The sequence below is a fragment of the Cheilinus undulatus genome, linkage group 4, assembly GCF_018320785.1.
Source record: "Cheilinus undulatus linkage group 4, ASM1832078v1, whole genome shotgun sequence".
Classification (NCBI taxonomy): Eukaryota; Metazoa; Chordata; class Actinopteri; order Labriformes; family Labridae; genus Cheilinus; species Cheilinus undulatus.
The window spans coordinates 19,322,622-19,344,007 of record NC_054868.1 but is presented as its reverse complement, the minus strand read 5'-3'; the positions used below and the strand labels follow the sequence as shown (position 1 = coordinate 19,344,007).

The following is a 21,386-nucleotide window of genomic DNA, read 5'->3' as shown; positions in this document are numbered from 1 at the left end:
AAGGTCAATGGCTTTTCTGCCAAAAAGAAAAAATCCAGTTTAACATCAAGGTGAAAACTGATTTCTACAAAGTAATGTCAATTAAATAAAAATATGCAATGTGAAATATAGGTGATATTATTCTAGGTAAAATATAGGTAAATATTCACCCTCTTTAAAGTGATTTGGACCAATGCTTAAATTATCTCCACAAATTTTTAACAAGGCCAACGGCTATCAGGTCTACTGATAGCTACATGTTAAATCATATTTTTAACCCTTTCCTTGAATTTATAAATCAATTATGGCCAACTTCATTTGGCTTTTTTGACACAAACATTTTACAGAAAAGCCTTTTTACATCGAAAACAGATTTCTGTGAAAAGGCAAAGTGATGTAAATTAAATAACAATATTTAAGGTAAAGTAAATGTTTACATGAAGATTTATCCCTTGTAAAGTGAAGTGAAGTGTAAAGTGACTGACCTCAATAAACAGAGGTCCAGCCAACTGGTGCGACTCATTATCTCACTATCAGTGAAATGGTGATCGACTGAGTGCAGTGAATGTGTCTAAAGTGATTGTAGTATAAAGACACCTGTGTCTGGAAGGTTCAGTCACTAGTTCATCAGTATTCCTGGCTACCATTACACCATGAAGACAAAAACAACACTCCAAGCGACTCAGAGAAACAGTTACTGAAAAGGATAAATCAAGGGATCCATACAAAAACACTTCCAAGACACTAAACATCCATTATCAAGAAATGGAAGGAATATGGTCCATGTGTAAATCTGCCTAGATCAGGCTGTCCTCACAAATTGAGTGACCGTGAAAGGAGACTAGTGAGAGAGGCCACCAAGACACCTATGACTACTCTGAAGGACCTCAGCAGCTGAGATACAACTGTTGCCCTGGTTTTTCACCTTGACTCCATGGTCATGGAGAGCAAATTTTTGGTCTGATGAGAACAAATTGGCCGTCAGAAAAGACGCTATGTTTTGCGGACACCAAACACTGTAACCTTGCAAGGCAGATGGATACGCTCGTTTCCTTATTCTTCACTGGCGAATGCATCTTGCAAAGCTCCCGACTGAACCATTTGAGCCCAGTTAGAAAGTGACAGGACCAATCAGCGACGAGGGGCAGTACTCTCAGGCGCGGCGGAGTGAGTCGTGACGTAAACAAGCAGCAACAAGAGGCCAGTGCAATTATGGCGGAGGAGCTTAGCGTGGATGCTGCTAAAGCTCCAATTTTATCAGAACTTGACGCCATTTCTTAGTTAAAAGAAGAACAAAGAACAGTAATGAGTTGTTTGCTTTTCAAAAATGACAAAAGTCGTGTATTGACATGTCTACAGTCACCATGGTTCACGTTATGTCTCGGTAGCTGCGCATGCACACCTCGATAGCAGCTAAGTCACATGTTTTGTTGCTCTGATTGGCCCGTAAAGATGTGACAGACAGAGCGTTCATCCAGTCACACTCCGAGTTTTTTTCGAATCCTCTGCCCTTTCCCAAATGCTTAGTATTGAAGGTTTCCCAGATTGATGTGTGAAACACATCCATCTGGCATGTCAGGTTACAAAAACTGCACACCACCACAAAACACGCCATCCCCATAGTAGTGGCAGCATCATAATGTGGGGATGTTTCTCAGCAGCTGGCTCTGGAAGGCTAGGTAAAAAGGTAGAGGGTAAAATAAATGTGGCCCATGGGGCCATGGACCGGTTCCGATCCCTGGGTCATTTGGTACCAGGCCGAACAGAAAAAATAAGTCACTTTTAATTTCTATTTTATTGACTATCAGAGTCTGGCGGATGTTTTACTTTGAAAAACTGGCTGGATTCTCCTCACTTATGTTATCAGGTAGTACCTTTTGACCTCAGGATACACGTTAAGAAATTTGACACATGATCCCCAAAAATTAAGTCCACAAGCTAGCTAAAATGAGTAAAAATGTCACTGGAGAGCTTCTCTGCAAAAGGAAAAGGCTCAATGAAGAGATAAAAGGAGAGCCTACAACTGCCATGAAAAAGAAAGCTGCATTTAACAGACAATACCAGAAATCTCATTAAAATACAGGCTTATCGTGATTCATGCAAGATCTGATTCAGCATAATAGTGAGTTGTATGTTATTATGCCATTTATATCATTTGATTTCTGCGTGTTCATCCCCCACATATTGATGGCTAGTCTTTGTCCTTAAACACATCTTAATCTGTTCTCCTGTGTTTTGCAGAATTAGCAAAGCAGCATGCAGAAAAGAGTTAACTACTGACTATCAGTTCCTGTTTACACCATGCCAGGTCAGGTTTTGTTTTAAAAAAACACATTTCTTTGGTGAACTGCAGCACTTTATTTAGCACAGATAACGTAACACACTTAAAACAGAGGTTATACAACTCAATTTTATGAGCCCTCAAAGCTATAAACTCCTAAATCCCTGTTGCAACATGCTCCTCTGGTGGGGCATGTTGGGATTTGTTTTCTTAGCAAGAAGAGGGAACACAGAGATCTGTTGAGGGCCAAATCAGCCCTGCCCAAGTGTGAGTAAAAACTTGACATTTATTGTATATAAAGTTAAGTCATTGATAATAGACACACAAAAACATCGCAAAAGAGAAATGGTCACATCACTAAATATTGTCAAATAACCATGCATAAAAAGGAAAGCTTCAAATTGGCATTAAAACTGAGGGGTCCATATTGGTATGATGTAAACTTGAGAAATTAAAGATAATAAAAATTACTGTTTGCATGATTTCCCGCCAACCAAATATATTCAAACAAAAGTGACTTTATAAGGCCTGGCTCATAGTCTCTGTTCCAGTTCATCCCAGAGGTGTTAGATGGGGTTGAGGTCAGAGCTCTGCAGGCCAGTCAAGTTCTTCCACACCAGACTCATTCAACCATGTCTTTATAGTCCTTGCTCTATGCACTGGGGAATAGACATGCTGGAATACAAACGGGCCTTCCCAAAATTGTTGCCATAAAGTTGGAAGCATAGCATTGTCCAAATGTCTTGTTACGATGAAGCACTAAGATTGGCCTTTACTGGAGATAAGGGGCCTGGTCCAAACCCTTAAAAACAGCCCCATACCATTGTCCTTCCTCCACCAAACTTCACAGTTGGCACAATGAAGTCAGGTAACATCCTCCCAACATCCACCACACCCAGACTCTCCCATCTGACAGCCAAACAGAGTTCATTCCACATATTTCTGATGTTCCACAGTCCAGTGTCAGTAAGCCTAACACCAATCGCCCCAATGCTTGGCATGGACTTGGTGATGTGAGGCTTACATGCAACTGCCTCACCATGGAAACTCATTCCATGTTAGTCCCCCCACAGTTTTTGTATTTGCATTAATGCTAGTGGAAGTTGAAAACTCTTCAGCTATGGAATCAGCAGAGTGTTGGCGACTTTTAAGCACCATGCACCTAGCGGTTGTCGCGTCCAGTCTCTGATCTTATGTGGTCCTCCGCTTCGTAGCTGAACGCTTCCATTTTCTGATAACATCACTTACAGTTGACTGTGGAATATCCAGCAGTGATGACATTTCATGAACCGTCTTATTGCAAAGGTGGCATCCATCACAGCACCATGCTCTGAAGTCACTGAGCTCTTCAGAACACCACATCTTGTATCACAAAAGTTTGCAAATGGACCCTGCATGGCTAGGTGATTGATTTTATACACCTGTGGCAACGGATCTGATTGAAACGCCTGAACTTAACAATTAACAGGTGTGGCCAAATACTTTTATCCATATAGAGGTGTGACAGTAATGCTGAATCATTAAAGCCAGGGATCAACAAAACAGAACTCAAGATTAAATTCTCCATTTATAAAGTGATAACATAGAGGTAAATACTGTGACTCTTATTTTATGCTGTGAAAAAGTATTTGACCCCTTCCTGATTTCTTTTCTCTTTCTCTCTCTTTTTTTTTTTTTTTTTTTGTTTGCATATTTGCCACACTTGAATGTTTCTTGATTCAAAACTTGATCTTGGTCTGTTTAAGGTCATGCTACAGCATCTCACCCATATTTAAGTCCAGACTTTGACGAGGCCACTCCAATGTTATTTTGAGGTCATTCGGAGGTGGATTTGCTGGTGATTCCGATAATTGTCCTGCTGCATAACCCAAGTGTGTTTGAGCTTGAGGTTACAAACTGATGGCCGGACATTCTCCTTCAGGATTATCTGGTAGAGCAGTGGTTCTCAACCTTGGGGTTGGGACCCCCTTGGGGGTTGCAAGACACTGAGAGGGGTCACCAGATGCCTTAAAAAGCTAAGAATATTTTTAAAATGACGCTGTTGCTACTGGACATCAATTTTACAAAATGTTAACCCTTTTGATTACTTTTTAACACCAATTTTGCCAATTTTAACACAATTTTTCCACTTAAAACTATTTTTTGTCCACTTTAAACCCCTTTCATCATTTTTTCTGCCTGTTCCTGTTCCTCTAAACCAATTCTTGCCTCTTTCTGCCTATTGTTGCCTCTGTTGACCCATTATTGCCTCTATCAACCACTTTTTACACACCTTTTTGCCTATTTTACCACAGTTAAACCATGTTTGCTAGTTTATATCAATTTTTCATCCTATTCCACCTAATTTCCACCTATTTTTTTACATTTTAAAGCCATTTCAGCCTCTTTTTAGTTGCCTTTTACCACTTTTTGTACCTGTTTTAGCCACTTCAACTTATATTTGGTTATTTTTTCCACTTTTATCAATTTGTCTTGCCACTTTTAACCCATTTACAATATGTTCTTTAAAAATTCCAATTTTCACCACCCTTTCCACCATTTTTGCCATTATTAACTAATTTTAGCAATATTTAACCAATTTTAATTATGTTTTTAACAAAAGTTATTTGCATTTAAAGAAGGCTGTTTACTACACAAATGACTCAATAAAGACATTTATTTCTTTGATAAGAGTGGTTATTATTCAGGTCAAACATAAATATGGTTTTCACTTCCTAACTTCTCAATGTACCATGGTTTTGCTGACCTCCATGGGCCCCCAGTTTGGCTGAGTCACAGAAACCTCTCCCTTTATCCCTCCTTATGGACAACCTTTTCCGTACATGACTATTCTTGAATGTGTATGGCTGTTCAACCACCTCCAGGTACAGCAGGGGTCCCCGGTCTCTTGTAACTTTATTTTGGGGATCACAGGCTAACAAGGTTGAGAACCACTATGGTAGAGAGCAGAATTTATGATTCCATCAGTTATGGCAAGCAGCCCCAGACCGTCAAACTACCACCACCATGTTTGGCTGTTGGTATGATTTTCTTTTTAGAATATTTACAGAATATTTTCCAAAAGTCTTGGGGGTCATCAAGATAATTTTCTTCAAATGTGAAACAAAACCTTTGTGTTCTTTTTGGTCAGCGTTAGTTTTTGCCTTGGAACTCTACCAGGGATGCCATTTTTACCCAGCCTCTTTCTGATTGTTGAATCATGAACACTGAACTTGATTGAGTCAAGTTTGTGTTTTTTTTTTGTTTTTTGTTTTTGTGACCTCCTGGATGAGTTGTCGATGCACTCTTGGAGAAATTTGGTTGGCTGGCCACTCCATTCACCAATGCTCCAAGTTTTCCTCATTTGTGGATAGCGGCTCTCACCATGAAGCTGAAGTCCCAAAGCCTTAGAAATGGCTTTGTAACCCTTTCTAGAATGATAGATGTCGGTGACTTTGTTTCTCATCTGTTCTTGAATTTGTTTAGATCGCAGCATGATGTGTTGGCTTCTGAGTCTACTTCGCTTTGTCAGACAGCTTTTATTTTGTTGATTCAGCAGGTCTGGCAGTAATCAGGTCTGGATGTGGCTAGTGAAAATGAATTCAGCTTTCCCAAACATGTGGTGATAAATGAAATTGCCATTTGAAAACTGTATTTTATATTTACTAGGCTTATCTTTGTCTAATATATTTTTTTTTTTCTGATGATCTCAAACATTTAAGTGTGACAAATATGCAAAAAATAAGAAATCTGGAAAGGGGCAAATACTTTTTCACAGCACTGCAAGAACAGTGAAGAAACATTTAAAAAACCCAAACCAAGAAGGATTCAAATAAGAGTAAATATGATAGTAAATAAACAAGTGTCACTCCAACTGCCCACACATATTCTGAGCTATTACATCAGCACACAGAGATTCACAGTATACACTGGTCATCTGTACACAGAGCGCCCACACAAACACACATACAATCACTGATACACGAGCAGAGGCAGAGTGGAATTTGAGCAATGTAAGTCACACACATTAGTAAACATCTAAACATCTATTATCCTCCCACAAATCACATCATCTCCCACTCCACTGAATCATTTAGTTGTATTAGGAACCTTATTACTGTGTAGTGTATCAAAGAAGTACAAGAAAATGCACTAACTCTGCATTATAAGACATAAAACAGAGTCTGTTTTGAATTTCTAATGAGGTTTTGACCTCTTTGTTTGAGCCTCGCATGTCCAATAAATTGATCTCATACAAAGGATTTCTCTTGTGGCTTCACCTCTCCTGCTGCTGTATGTGGGTTATCCTTCACTGCTCCTCTTCCCACAGGTAGTGTTTTACCAACCGGTGGAGAGGAGCCCACATGCAGCAGGGCGCCCCCCACTAGGAGCATCACACAAGCACCCCAGCCTAGGTACAGCGCGGGCCCCAGCTCTCTCTTTAAAGGCGCTGCAACATTTGGATCATAGAAATCCTTGATGATAGCGTAGGCAGCCCAACAGATCGGCACCAGGTAAGCCAGGCCAGCCACGAGGAAGAGCACCCCCGATAGCCTGGCCAGTCGAGCCTTAGAGGCCTGGTTAGTGTCACCCATGCAGTGTGTACACTTGGCCCCTGCCACTCCTAGCAAGAGTGCTAAGATGCAGAGGAGTAGGGAGAGGACGGTGAGGCCCCGGGCCACCTGCAGGGACATGGGTAGGGCCAGGGTGGAGTCGTAGGTTTTGCACTGGATCTGGCCCGTGGTTTGAGACAGGCAGTTCATCCACAGTCCCTCCCACAGCACCTGGGCGATCACGAGCTCCCCGCCAACGAAGGCAGACACGCGCCACAGAGGAGCGGCGCACACCAAGACCCCGCACACCCAACCCAGCATGGCCAACACCAAGCCCAGAAGCTGCAGACCTGTGGACGCCATGATGACTGGAGAAAAAACTCAGCGTCCAAAATGTCTTTGAAGCTTGGAAGTCTCTGAAGATATTCTCCGTTCAGTCTTTGAAGATTTTTGATGATTCTCCTTCTCTCCTTGATTTACTTTCTTGTTTGTCCTGAATGTTCTGTTGAGATAACAAAGTTTTAGCAGTTTTACTTTGGAGAATACATTTTCGGCTAATTGTCAGAGCCCCTGTAAGGAACCTGTTGAAGATCCCTGTAAAAAAAAAAAAAAAATGTCAGAGGAGGTCACTCAGAAGAGTATGAAATAATCATATAAAAAAGCAATCTCCTCTTTAATGGTCTCATCAGCTTATATAGGTCATAGAAGCATCAGTATTAATTCTAGTCTTATTTGTTTCCATCTTAAAGGGATACTTCAACATTTTAGCAAATTCGCCCATTGCCATAATTCCTACAGTCTTAGTAGTAGGTTCATTTCCTTTAGTTGTCAGTGCAAGCTGTTTTTAGATCTGGGGGGACCGATATACCAGCTGCACAGCTAACGCTATGGAAGCAGACGGTATTTTTTGCTTTCCATCATCAAACTCATCAAATACACAATCCAACAACTCCAAAACACTCTCGTGGACAAGTTGTGACCTGTACATTCACTACGCTATGAGTTACTGAGCTAAAGGTTAACAGTCCTTGTGATTTTACAGCATTACTAAACTGGTGTTTGTTTGGGATCCCCATTAGATGTAGTATTGAGGCTCTTCTTACTGTGGTTCATGCTTTCAAATAGAAATGAAATCTACAATTTTAAATGTCAGTACACAAACTTTAAACAAAATACGTCATAACTACAATAGCTAAAAAAAGCTCAGAATTGCCAAATGGATCTATAGCTGTGGTGCTCAATAGTGACTCAAATTTATCTAATGAAAATGTTGCAGTTTTGACCTTGGATTAAAAATAATTTTATAAGGACTTATTCTTAAAACAAACATGTGTAAAAGGTGCAATGTTTCAGAAGCCCTGGGAGGACTGTCGTGCATACAGTGCCAACAAAAAGTGTTTACCCCCTTGGATGTTTTACCTTTTTGCTGATTTTATAAATCAATCTCGGTCAGTATACATTTGCACATCTGGACACTACAATTTTACTAGATTATTTGCAAAACTGCTCAAGCCCCATCAGGTGCACAGGATCGTTTGTGAACAGCCCTTTTCAAGTCCAGCCACAAATTCTGTATTTGATTAAGGTCTGGACTTTGACTCAGCCTCCCCAGAACTTTCACCCTGATCGTCAAGCCATAGTTCTCTTGCAGACTGAATAAGGTTGTCTTCCTGGATTTCCCTATAGTTTGCTGCATTATTTTTACCCTCAACCTTTACCAGCCTTCCAGGGCCGGATACCAAGAAGCATCCCCACAGCATGATGCTGCCACCACCATGCTTCACAGCGAGGATGGTGTGTTTGTGGTGGTGCGCAGTGATTGGTCTCCGCTGATTGTTGTGCCTTATCTGATGGCCAACAAGCATCATTTTGGTCTCATCAGACCAAAGAAATTTCTTCCACCTAACCACGAAGTCTCCCACATGCCTTTTGGTGAACTCTTGTCAAAATCTGATGAGTTTTCTTCAACATGCCACTCTCCCACAAAGCTTTTAGTGGTGAAGAACCCAGGTAACAGTTGTTGTATGCCAAGCTTGTAACTGCTTCAGAGTAGTCATAGGTGTCTTGGTGGCCTCTCTCACTAGTCTCCTCTTAGAAAGTCAGTTTGTGAGGACGGCCTAATCTAGGCAGATTTATACGTCATATTCCTTCCAGTTCTTGATAATGTATTTAACTGAACTCTGGGGGATTTTCAGCACCTTGGATTTTTTTTTGTATCTTTATCCTGACATATACTTCTCAATAGCCTTTTCTCTGAGTTGCTTGGGGTTGTCTGTTGTCTTCATGGTGTAATGGTAGCCAGGAATACTGATGAACTAGTGACTGGACCTTCCAGGCACAGATGTCTTTATACTACAATCACTTGAGACACATTCACTGCACTCAGTGATCCTCATTTCACTAACTATGAGACTACTAGCACCAATTGGCTGGACTTCGGTTGAATTAGGTCAGTCACTTTAAAGGGGGAATATTTATGCAGCCGCTTATTGTACCTTACATGTTGTTATTAAATTAACATTACCCCGTTTTCACTTTAACCTTAAAAAGGTTTTGTTTTTTTTTTTTGTTTGTTTTTGTCAAAAAATCCAGATTATATTGACTATGATTGATTTATAAATCAATAAAAGGATTAAAATCTCCAAGGGGATAAATACTCTTTATAGGTACTTGATATTTTACCCTTTTTCCAAAGATAAATTGTAATTTTAGTTGTTTTTAAGATATCTCAACAATTTAATACATTCATGAACACATTAATCTAGGCCTTTGTGCATTTTACTGACATCTGACCTGAACCAGCATAAGAGGGCTACATTTGAAGCTTTGTGATCATTTTTTAGTTTTTCTTCCTGAAACTCTGAACAAAACCAGAGATCAGTAATCCAGAAATAAAGCCTGAAATATTTGATTAGGTTTAACATTGTTTAACAAGTTATCAGCTCTAGTGCCTTGTGATGGCTTTGAGTACTCAACACTTTATACTAAAGATATGAAAATACAACAAAACAAAAGCAAATATGTAAATGAGGCATTTCAGTAAGCATTTGAGTCTCACGTTTTAAACATAGTTTAAATTCTGAAAAACTTACTTTTTAATCCATAATAAAGCAGATGTGGCGTGTTGAAGATCCTTTCTGTGTTTCTCTCTGGTTTAGTCGTGTGATGTGAGGAGTTTGTGTCTTTCTTCTGTTATGACTGAACAGCTTGTCTCTTTGTATCACATACACAGGGCTGTAGGAGTGCAGCAGTGTGTGATACTGCATGCAAATAAATACACTCACACAATGCTTGTTATGAAATAATGACAGCACAAGGACACTTTGTTACAGACATTGCTGACAGCCAGAGTGTTTTAATTACTTGATGTTGAAGTTACCAGATAGGGGCACTAGATGGAGGTATGGAGCAGCAGATGAAGCTGACTGAGGCCAATAAAAGCATACAGTTTCAGAGCTGTGATGAGGATGAATGACACTGACACGTAAGGGGATCAGGCAGTGGTTGAACAATACGTAGATACAGTCACTAAAGAGCTTAAAGTACAAAATCCCATTACAAAAAAGTTAGGACATGGCGTAAAATGTAAATAAAAACTGTGATTTGAAAATCCTTTTCAATCGATGTTCATTTGAATTCAACGCAAAGACAAGATATTTAATGTACAATTTGATCAACTTTATTTTACTGGGAAACACACTCATCCTTAAATTGATGCCTGCAACTTATTCCAAAAAAGTTGAGACAGGAGCGTGTTTTCCACTGTGTTGCATCACCTTCCCGTCTAACAACAGTGTGTTAATGTGTGGGAACAGATGTGCAGTTCTTTCTCATTCCAGTCGCACATCTTGTTGCTTAACTCTGCAGAGTTTCTGTTGTACTTTAGAGTCAAAATGCTGCATATTTATAATGGGAGGCTTGACTGGACAGTGTGCAGGTCAGTCTACTAACTACACTCTTTCACAGTAAAAAGCAAGCTCACATTTTCTTTGATGCAAGTAGGAGGGTTTAAAGAAAAAAAGCTGGGTACCACTGGTCTACATGGAAGCTTCAAAATCTGAATGTACCTCTTAGAATTAATGGTGCCTTCACAGATGTGTGAGTAACCCATGTCACAGACAACAATACATCCCAACACCATCTCAGATGCTTACTTTTGAACCTTGTGTAATAATAATAATAATTATTATTATTATTATTATTATTATTATTATTATTATTATCAATAATATTAAATGGAACTGCAAAAAAAATTGTTTTACATTGTACAATGACAATAAAATGATTCTGATTCTAAAGTGGCAAAAAGAAGTGGCAAAAAAAGAGGAAGCAAGTGGTATTTAATAATAACAGGTAGCTTAAATGGGTGAAAAATGGCAACAAAAATGGTGAAAAGGAGCACAAATGGGATAAAAGTGGCAACAAGAAGTGGCTAAAATGGGCAAATACTAGGGAAAAAAGTGGTATTAAATGACAAAAGGTAGCTTTAATGGTTGAACATTGGGAGAAAAATGATGAAAAGGGGCAAAAATGGGATAAAAGTGGCAAAAATGGGTAAAAAGTTGCAAAAAAAAATTGCTAAAATGGGTAAAAAATTAGGAAAAAGGTGGTATTTATTGGCAAAAGGTAGCTTAAATGGGTGAAAAGTGATAAAATATTGTGAAAAAAGGGCAAAAAAGTTTTACCTGAAAACCATTTATACCCACTAGGTGGGGCTTTAATACAAGAAATAAATGCCACCTGTCAACATTAGTACTGTCCTTTTAGCATAACAAGGCTGCCAACTTTCCAGAAAAGTTAGGAGTGAGATTTTAGAGAGAACTGCATGTGCAGAGCTTGCCAAATTATTTTTGGAGTGCTCCAGCGCAGACAGCTATTTCTTTAATTATTTATTAATTTATCTAGCTGATCTATTTTTTAAAAAATACCAAAATACCAACCTAACACAAAGAAAGCATGGCACAGGGCAGAGCGTGGCTCGTTTCGTGCATAATGTACTATTGTGTTGATTGAAGACGGGAGTCTGAGACAAACTTCCTTTTTGATATCTGTGTTCTGTTTATTAGCTAAAACCCTTGTTCCAGTGCAGGGTACACACAGGTACACCCATAAGTTACTTTTAAGTCTCTAGTATACTTCTTAATCCCTTCTGATGCTATCATTGCAGATTTTTGCTACATTTTGTTCCTAGGACCCCTTGGTTGTTCTGGTGAGAATTTAAAGGTAGGTCAGTCACAGGTCAAATAAAGTGGGTCACACCTTGTAGTCCTATTGGGTATATAACAATGGAGACAGAGCTGGCTGTGCTACATACTATCAGCTTGATTACCTCATCAGAATTTCACATTGACCCTTACTCCTCAAAGTCAAGCAGCAGAAGTTGCAAGAGCAGTCAACACAAACTGTTTATCCTTTGCTGGATTACTACACTCATTACAAACATATGGTACATAAATCAAGAGCATGCCCACTTCTGCATGCACTCCTTCACTGCAGTCTTAAACACAAGGGTTGAAATGTTCTCCCTAAAGCAACAAACTGATTGAAATGAATAAAAAATGAATTAAATTGATATCACAAAATTACTGTCACCAAATAATTCATTAAAAATATAACTGAATTAGGCCATTTTCTAAGACTCAAGCTTAAAAATAACACACCCTAACCTAATAAAGTACTATATATCTCTTTAACTACAATGTCTACATGAATAAACCTGGTATCAAAGTAAAACTGGCTTTCTTCAGTGATGTAAACTAAATAAAGATGGAACATGTCATATCTGAAAGATTTTTGTCTGCTTAAAAACCTTTACTCTTGTGGAGTAATTAGCTCAAGTAAAATGTTGTAGCAGCCTCAAGAACTCTGTTGGGGATCATACACCATCATCTTACACTTGCCAGGATTTATCTACAGAAGTTAAGCAGTGCAAAGTTCCAGAGGTTTTAGTGTTGGCACCATCTTTGCCATTTCATATTACTCAGATACCAGACTGTAAAACTTTTTGAATTCATTCATTTGTGACTATATGATCCCTCTCCATATGTCTCTACCTCTATATTAAAAAATAAATAAATCAGGTGTTTGCTTGTTTTTCTGTCAAAAGAAAACTAACACAGCTTATTAGGTTTGACTCCACATGGAGCAGATTTATATCAAATTCAGTAAAGAGTACAAAATATTTCAGTGTGAGAAATAAAAAAAAGTACAACTACAAAAAAAAAACCCCATAAAAGTCAACTAATCTAAACTAGTGGATTGCATGTCAATTATTGTTTGGTGATAGGGTTGGTTTAAGTGTCTGGTTAACAAACTGTCTTTCCTCTGACATTCAGCAGTTTTGATCCTCATGGTTTAACAGACAGTCTGGATCTTCATGGTTTAATAGCCCTCTCACTAGTTCTGTTCTCTCTGACAGAAAATGGCAGATATGGTGAATGGTTCAGGTTCCAGCTGTAAAGTCTTGATGATCCTCCTCCTCCCTTCACTTTAGAAACAAGAAAAAGAAAACAGTCGGGGTTGAAATTGACATACTCATTCACTATTCATCATTACAACTAAAACCAACAAACAGACCACAGTAAACTGTAATGAGACAGTGACATGATTATTATAATTTGCTCATAATATACTGTACAATATCAGAAAGATGCTTTGAGAGGCTTATAAATAATTGATTTCTCTTGATGAATAATGTTCAAGTCATTTTATCTCACAACGATATTAGATTGTTTTGCTTAAATTCCCTACCTATCTATTTTTTCTTTAATTTTCTCGTCTCTGTTAATTTTATTATAGAGTCTACTCTGGTTCCGTCTTCCTTTCAGCTCATCATGTGAAAAGCTCTATAAACCGTGTCTTCCCTGCGTAATTATGATGATAGATCTAATAGTCACAATATGGCAACATGCCTACTTTATCGCTCTAGTTGGTTGTGATTTACAAACTTATCAGGTTTACTTTAATATTTCAAAATAGCAAAACAAATACAGTTTAAAATACTGACTGATCGGTTTACTAGGCTATTTGAATTAAATGGAAATGAGAAGAAATGAAATCGTGATCATAAGTTGAATGACAAAGTTTTCATGTCTGTAATATTCCACTGTTCATCCCTACTCCCTTCCGTTTATCACGTGTATTATACGTTTGACTGAATTTTACGGTTTAAATCAGGGCTAGTAAAATTACAGTCAAGTTATTCACTTGTTCTAATGAGCAGTCAACAGGTGCGTCACTTTAAATGAAGTTTACGCAAAGAATTGTGGGTCATCTTTACATCTCTCCTTTGGTAAAGGATGGTCCAGTGTTTCCTAGGCTAAAGGAGATATAAAGGAAATATTGAAGCTCCTTTCCTTTTCAGTAGGAGAATTTGAACGGTGTTTATCATGGCCGACAAAAAATACTTACGGGTCATTTCACTCAGTTAGGAACCTTCCTAAGCAAAATGGACTTTTTGAACGGACCCTCTGTCTTTTTGAAACGGCTGCCATCTTGGAAAGCTTATAAACTGGCCTAAGTCACACTCTTGACTCTCTTCTTTATACTACAGGTATAGGATCACATGATCTGTTCAACTGAGGATGATGGTGATTTTATCAAAGGTGGCCAGCATCATGAAGAACTGAGGGGAAAAAAACATCTTTGTTAAAAAAATGACAGGCCATTATTTTAGGAAGGTGACTGTCTGTGCCATGGCTCTCTCTGTTCCTCACTTAAATCTAAATTGATAAAACAGGCACAACATGGCATGCAGCGCAGCAATCGCTTAAGTTCAATTAAAGCCAAGTGAATAGAAACGTGATTGACCATCAAACACTAGATACTATCACCACACACACCATGCATGATGAAGGATGAGGAAGACCCTGGAAAGGACTAGATGGAGGAGGCCTTTGGGAGAAAGAGAGCTGAGACTCATGGGATCAGAAATCAGTGCTGAAGAGCACCAAAGCAGGAGTCCTATATAAACCTCTTAGTATCAGGATTTATCTGTTGCGAATGATGACTCTGTCCAACAGAGGAGCCATCAATAAAAATCAAATTTAACTCGAGAAGATGTTCACATACAGCGGCTTGCAAAAGTTTTCATACCCCTTAAACTTTTCCACATTTCTTTATGTTACAACCACAAACATAAATGTATTTTATTGGGATTTTGCATGATAGAAGAAAAAAGTAGCACATAATTGTGAAGTGGAAGGAAAATTATACATGGCTTTTAACATTTTTAACAAATGAAAATCTGAAAAGTGAGGTGATCAAAGTCTTCAGCTCCCTGGAGCCTGATACCCATGAATAAAATCCAGTGCAACAAACTGCCTTCAGAAGTCCCCTAATTAGTAAATAGAGTCCACCTGTATAATCTATAGTCTAAAAACAGCTGTTCTGTGAAGGCCTCAGACGTATTTTAGATCACATCAGTGAACAAACAGCACCATGAAGACTGAGGAACACACCAGACAGGTCAGGGAGAAAGCTGTGGAGAAGTTTAAAGCAGGGTTAGGTTATAAAAAATACCCCAAGCTTTGAACATCTCAAGGACCGCTGTTCAATCCATCATCTGAAGATGGAAAGAGCATGGCACAACTATAAACCTATGGAGAAATGGCCGTCCACCTTAACTTACAGGCCGGGCAAGGAGAGCATTGATCAGAGAAGCAACAAAGAGCCCCATGGGAACTCTGGAGGAGCTGCAGGTGGGAGAACCTGTCCACAGGACAACTATTACTCGTGCACTCCACAAATCTGGCCTTTATGGAAGAGGAGCAAGAAGAAAGCCATCATTGAAAAAAAGTCATAAGGAGTCGCGTTTGCCAAAAGCAATGTGGGAGACTCACCAAACATGTGGAAGAAGGTACTTTGGTCAGATGAGACCAAACTTGAACTTTCTGGCCTAAACGCAAGGCACTATGTGTGGCGGAAAACTAACACTGCACATCGCCCAGAACACTCCATCCCCACCATCAAACATGGGGGTGGCAGCATCCTGCTGTGGGGATGCTTTTCTTCAGCCGGGACAAGGAAGCTGGTCAGAGTTGATGGCAAAATGGATGGAGCCAAATACAGGGCAATCTTGGAGGAAAACCTGTGCAAAAGACACGAGACTGGGGCAGAGGTTCACCTTCCAGCAGGACAATGACCTTAAACATACAGCCAGAGCTATAAAGGAATGGTTTGGATTGAAGCATATTCATGAGTTAGAATGGCCCAGTCAAAGTCCAGACCTAAATCCCAGTGAGAATCTGCGGCCAGACTTGAAGGTTACTGTTCACAGACACTCTCCATCAAATCTGGCTGAGCTTGTGCCATTTAGCAAAGAGGAATGGGCAAAATGTAAGTCTCTAGATGTGCAAAGTTGGTAGAGACATACCCCAAAAGACTTGCAGCTGTAATTGCAGCCAAAGGTGGCTCAACAAAGTACTGAGTCCAGGGGGCTGAATACTTTTGCACACCACACTTTTTAGATTTCTATTTGTTAAAATCTTTTAAAAGCCATGTATAATTTTCCTTTCACCTCATAATTATGAACCATTTTATGTTGATCTACACATGAATATATTTACATTTGTAGCTGTAACATGAAGAAATGCAGAAAAGTTCAAGGGGGGTGAATACTTTTGCAAGCCACTGTATATAATTTGAATAAAATGTATAGAAAAAAGGGATAATTCAACTACAACTTAAGTTGTCAGCCTCTTGCAGGACCATGAGATGAGACACAGTCCAATTTCTGGAAAGTTTTGTTAAATGGTGCCATGACTCCTACTTGCATGTTAATGTGTCCAAGACTCACTGATTTCCGTCCACAGCGAGCTGTTAGTGCACCAACATTCATTGATGGCATTGCTGTGGAGAGTCAGTATAAATACTAACGCTTCATCCTTGATAATAAGCTAACCTTTGGCGCCTATGTTGACGCCATTTGCAAAAAGGCCAATAAGAAACTGTTTGTAACAGTGCTGAGAGGATTTAATATTGATAGATCTCTCCTCTTTTATTGAGTCTATTCTAACCTTTGCACTGATCTGTTGGTTTGGTAATGTCAGCGTGGTTAACAAAAACAGGCTGGGAAATATCGTAGAAAGATTTCTGGTGCTGACTTGAATGAGCTCGGACGTGTTTTTCATGTAAGGGCCACTCAGAAGTCGAAGGCCATCGTGGGAGACCCTCAACACCCTCTGCATACAGAAGGGAGGAGGTTTACTTATGCAAGGAGGGCCACATCAGACAGACCTGAGACAGATACACAGATACCTGAGGTCATTTATTCCATCAGCTGCTGGGTTTTTAAATAAGCTGTTGGCACAGCTGACACTACATGTTCATATGGAATTGTGTAACTTTTGATTGTTGGACTGTTTGCATTGTGTTGATCCCACTGCCCATCTGTCATGATGAAATCAATGGAGGTTATGTATAACATGTATGTATTAATGTGTTTTGATGTTGTATATGGGTTGTGTGAACTTCTGTTGCAAACCAAATGGCCCCACAGGGACAATAAGGATTTATCTTATCGTAATGATAATGCACAGACAGGTTAAATACTGCCCCCCCCCCAAAAGGCTACTGTACAATGCTTGCCACGGTTATTCAGAATATTAAGTAGTACTTAATTGTTTATTACATGAGCTGGTAACATCAGTGGACATTAAAAATAAGTGGCAGTGCCCCCATTTTGAATTGTACTCCTTCACCCTATGGTGATACGTATCCCTGACAAAAACTCGTTGGCTTTTGGGAAACTCCAAAGCATATGCACAAGAATGCCGTCCTTGTAAAGACACTTCCAGCACCTTGGGCCATCAGTCAGACCTACTTTAGCCTGGCTGGCATCCAATAGACTCTTTTTACAGTTTAAACTGGGTCAATCTAATATGTACTTCCTGTGACATTTTTTTCCTATTTCTAACAATTTCCCCCACCCTGTTTCAGTAAATGCCACCTGTAAGTCAGTCTACCATGCTGATCTCAAAGGTGCTGTGTTAACATCTCAAGCCTTAAGCAACATATGGTAGTAGGCAGGCCACATGCCCCCGACCGCAGATGTTCAGGACTTTTTAAAGTAGTGGTGTAGATATAATCCGATATGAATGGGTTAACCAATCTTAACGCCAAAGGTCTGAGTGCATTGGTTTGTGGAGCCCTGGATCGGTAAAAGTGGTGCATAAATCGGTCTTTGGACAGGTTTAACGTTAGAGATCGGGTCACTGAGGCTCTGCAGCTTGTTATCATAGCCCGCTCCGCCATGCTCTGGCTCAGTCTTTACTCTTGCATGACCCGCTATGACCTTTGACCTTTAGATGGGAGTTCCATTCACTGTAGGTGCTAGCTAGGTAGCTGGATGTGTTTCACCGGTCATCTCTGAAATGTCTTTCAGTTACAGTTCTGCACCTCAGAAATCAAGTCATGTGGACTAAATATGAAGGAAGGATAACTTTCAAAATCCCTGCCCAACTGTACGCTTTGGAAAAAAGCGATTAAGAACTACAGCAGCTCATAAATCTTACCTGTTGAGCAGTGCTAGAGTTTAGCTAAGATGCCAACACTAAACGTAGCACAAACAGACCTGAACATAAACACTTTTTGAGTTAAAACTCGGGACGTCCTCAGTTATCACCACAAAACAGCCCGTTTTATTACAACCGTAATATGTTAGCCAGGGTGATTGATTTGGTGACATAATCAATACGTCTGATCCCACTGATATTAAACAGAGAGGACGTCCCTGAGCTGGAGATCAGGTAATCCCAGTGAATTAATTCAAGAACGAAAACAGTCAAGAACAGTCAGACACAGAGAGAGATAATCAGTTTGTACCGGATTGAATTGGACCAAATCGTTCTGTATTTTAATGAATCGTCAGCGAATCAAGACTGGAATCGAAATGTCTTGAGAGAGAGGGACTCACAGCCGTAAAAATAACCGAATAGCCTGCTTTAAGCCTTTTTTCAAAAATCTTGTAGATTACAATTTTATCTTTAAAGGCTAAATTTACATCTTTAATTTCATATGCATACATTTTAAAAAATCTCATAGAGTTATCGCTTCAGTCGGTTTCCACAGGTCAGATGGAGATGATTATACTTGCATTAATTTCCTCCTGTTTGGACTCACTTTTCACCTGTCTAAATAAAACACCTTTAAGCCAGCCAGCTTAGTGCCAGTTCCCCTTGCAGCCCAAGCCTGTAGCAGTACAACTATCTAAAATAATCTTTAAGATAGTTTTAACAGCTTTGATCCTGTTTTATTTCATTTGTATGGGTGACAGTAAATTAAACTGAACACTTTTCCTTTATAGCACACTCCTGGACCTGAGTCTAGTCTTGTTTTTTTCAAGTGTCCAGAATGACACTAAAATAGACCTTGAACTAAGAGCTGGTCCAAGTCTAAGCCAGCCCTAACTATAAAACCTATCAAAAAGTTCAATGTTAAGCCACCACTTAATGTACTTACATGATTATGTACTTAATATATGGAGGGAAATTTTAAATCCTGTTCTCAGTTTATAAGAAAAAGTGCAAAAACAAGAAGACTTGTACTCTCTGTTCAGAGTACTCTTTTACGTGATTTTTCCTCATTATGATGGTGATAATAATACAGATGTATTCAAACATGATTCATGTCAATATACAGTATACATTGGCTGAGAATACGCTGTTGCAAACCTCCACACCTTTTCTGTAGTTCCGCTTAAGTCCACAAGATGGGGCTACAAGCAAATCTACTTGGACCTGGCCTGTCTGGCCTGAGGCCTGAAGTCACAGACAGCTATTATATTTGTCAGTGTGTGTTTGGATAAGAGTATACATACTGTACCTGCTGGTCTTTTAAGAGTCCACGATTTACACTGATGTCCACAACAAAGTCTACTAATCTTCACAGAAGAATTTTCACATCATGGAGCACCATGAAACTGAAATAAACAAGACTATTTCAGGTTTGAATAACAATAAATCATATGAAGTCCGACATACGTCTTAAAATAACATTTAACAACTCATGAGCAATAAAATAAATATTATTCCTTCCAAGCACAGGAAGACACAGGTGGCTTTCACGTGAGAGCAGAGTTATGTAAGAGCAGCTCAATGATACTTCCTGAACAACTTTAAAATAAAGCACCGTATTTTCAAAGTAAAATAAGGAATTACAATGCACTTACAGTGCCACAGTATCGTACCAAATTAAACTTCAAATAACAAACTAAACATCATTTACAACATTTTCTCATTTTCTTCTTGAAAGGATAAACAGTATAATTGCAACATTTACAAATTTTTTACGTGTTCGCCTGATGACAGGGGCGGACTTGGGGGAAAAAGTGGCCCAGGAGCTGTTGACAGACCGGCCCATTTAATGTGTGGGATGGGGAGCCAGCTGGCCGCACACGTTTCATACAACTTGATGAAAAAAATCTATGCACTTGGTGTTTTGACCATAATTCAAACAGTTATCAACAAAATGAAGAACCCAACTGAGTAGCCAAAAAAAACTGTATATACTTATGCAGTGATTTTAATGCCTACAGATCACTGACCAATATCATAAGGACTTATCAATTTGCCAGGCTGTTGGACACTGGAATTACACTGACTATCTATACCCTGAATAAACCACTAGAGGGCAACAAAATTACAGCAAGAAGCCATTTTAAAAGACATCTTATTTAAAAATATTAACAAAGCTAACTACAAGTGCATAAAAACTTAACCCAGAGCATTTATGAAAATAGTAAACTGACCTTTGAAAACTAAAAACTTGGAAGGTGAAGGACATTAACTTGATTCTCCTTACTTCAGCACCTTTCCTCTGCTGTTTAAGTCCTTACCATTAAACAAGCTAGTAAGTCAGTCAGTTAGTGCCAGTCTGTCTCAAACTATCCCCCTCTTGATTGTGTGGTATAAAAGTGAGGGATGCAAGGTGCATTGAAACTCAACAACATAATTGTTTATAGAGTACTCATCCATGTGTTGCTTGTAAATGCTGGGTTGAAATGGTTTATGTTGACAATGGGGCAGGGGTAGAAAGTAACTAATTACATTTACTCAAATTACTGTAATTGAGTAGCTATTTTGTGTAGTTGTACTTTTTTGTGTAATTTTTAAAACCTTGTTCTTAATTACAATTTTAAAAGCATCAAGTACTGAGTGAAAAAATAAACACTAAAAGCCAAAAGGAGGTCAAGCTTTCAGTCAACAACATGAAAATGACCTGTAGTTTGGCTTTCACAACACATGATGGTCAGTACATACACATAGCAGCGAATGATTCCATATTTCCTCCCTAAACAGCTGCTGTGATGTACTTTAGGTTAGGTCAAACATTAAATCAAATAACCTGGTTGGAGCTCCATATTTTCTTCTTGTTATTGCATATAAAGGACAGGTCATATTTCACTGTGAAAGCCCCTTGGGTATCAATAGTCGCTACTCGGTACTCAGAGTAAATTTTAAATGATCTACTTTTTACTTTTACTTGAGTAGATTTATAGACCAGTACTTTTACTTCTACTATAGTAAATTTTAACCAGAGTAACTGTACTTTTACCAGTGTAGATTTATAGAACAGTACTTTTACTTCTACTTAAG

At 39.0% G+C, this 21,386-nt stretch overlaps 1 protein-coding gene across 2 annotated transcripts; it reads right to left on the bottom strand.

Annotated features, from left to right (window-relative positions):
• Positions 1-5,041: 5,041 nt before the first annotated feature.
• Positions 5,042-9,973, bottom strand: LOC121507940 (claudin-9-like). Of its 2 annotated transcripts, none has more exons than XM_041784346.1 (2): positions 9,885-9,973; positions 5,042-7,294 (listed from the first exon to the last, which is right to left on the bottom strand). In XM_041784346.1, exon 2 carries the CDS (start codon positions 7,153-7,155, stop codon positions 6,490-6,492), a length of 666 nt encoding a protein of 221 aa, XP_041640280.1. In that variant the 5' UTR covers positions 7,156-7,294; positions 9,885-9,973; the 3' UTR covers positions 5,042-6,489. The 2 variants fall into 2 exon arrangements, with proteins under 2 accessions (XP_041640280.1, XP_041640281.1); XM_041784347.1 differs by having other exon boundaries at positions 5,042-7,386; positions 9,885-9,971.
• Between the last annotated feature and the right edge of the window lie 11,413 nt (positions 9,974-21,386).

What these genes read in the sequence shown, in the direction of transcription:
- LOC121507940 (XM_041784346.1), bottom strand. Translation starts at nt 7,155, where the DNA reads ATGGCGTCCACAGGTCTGCAGCTTCTGGGCTTGGTGTTGGCCATGCTG.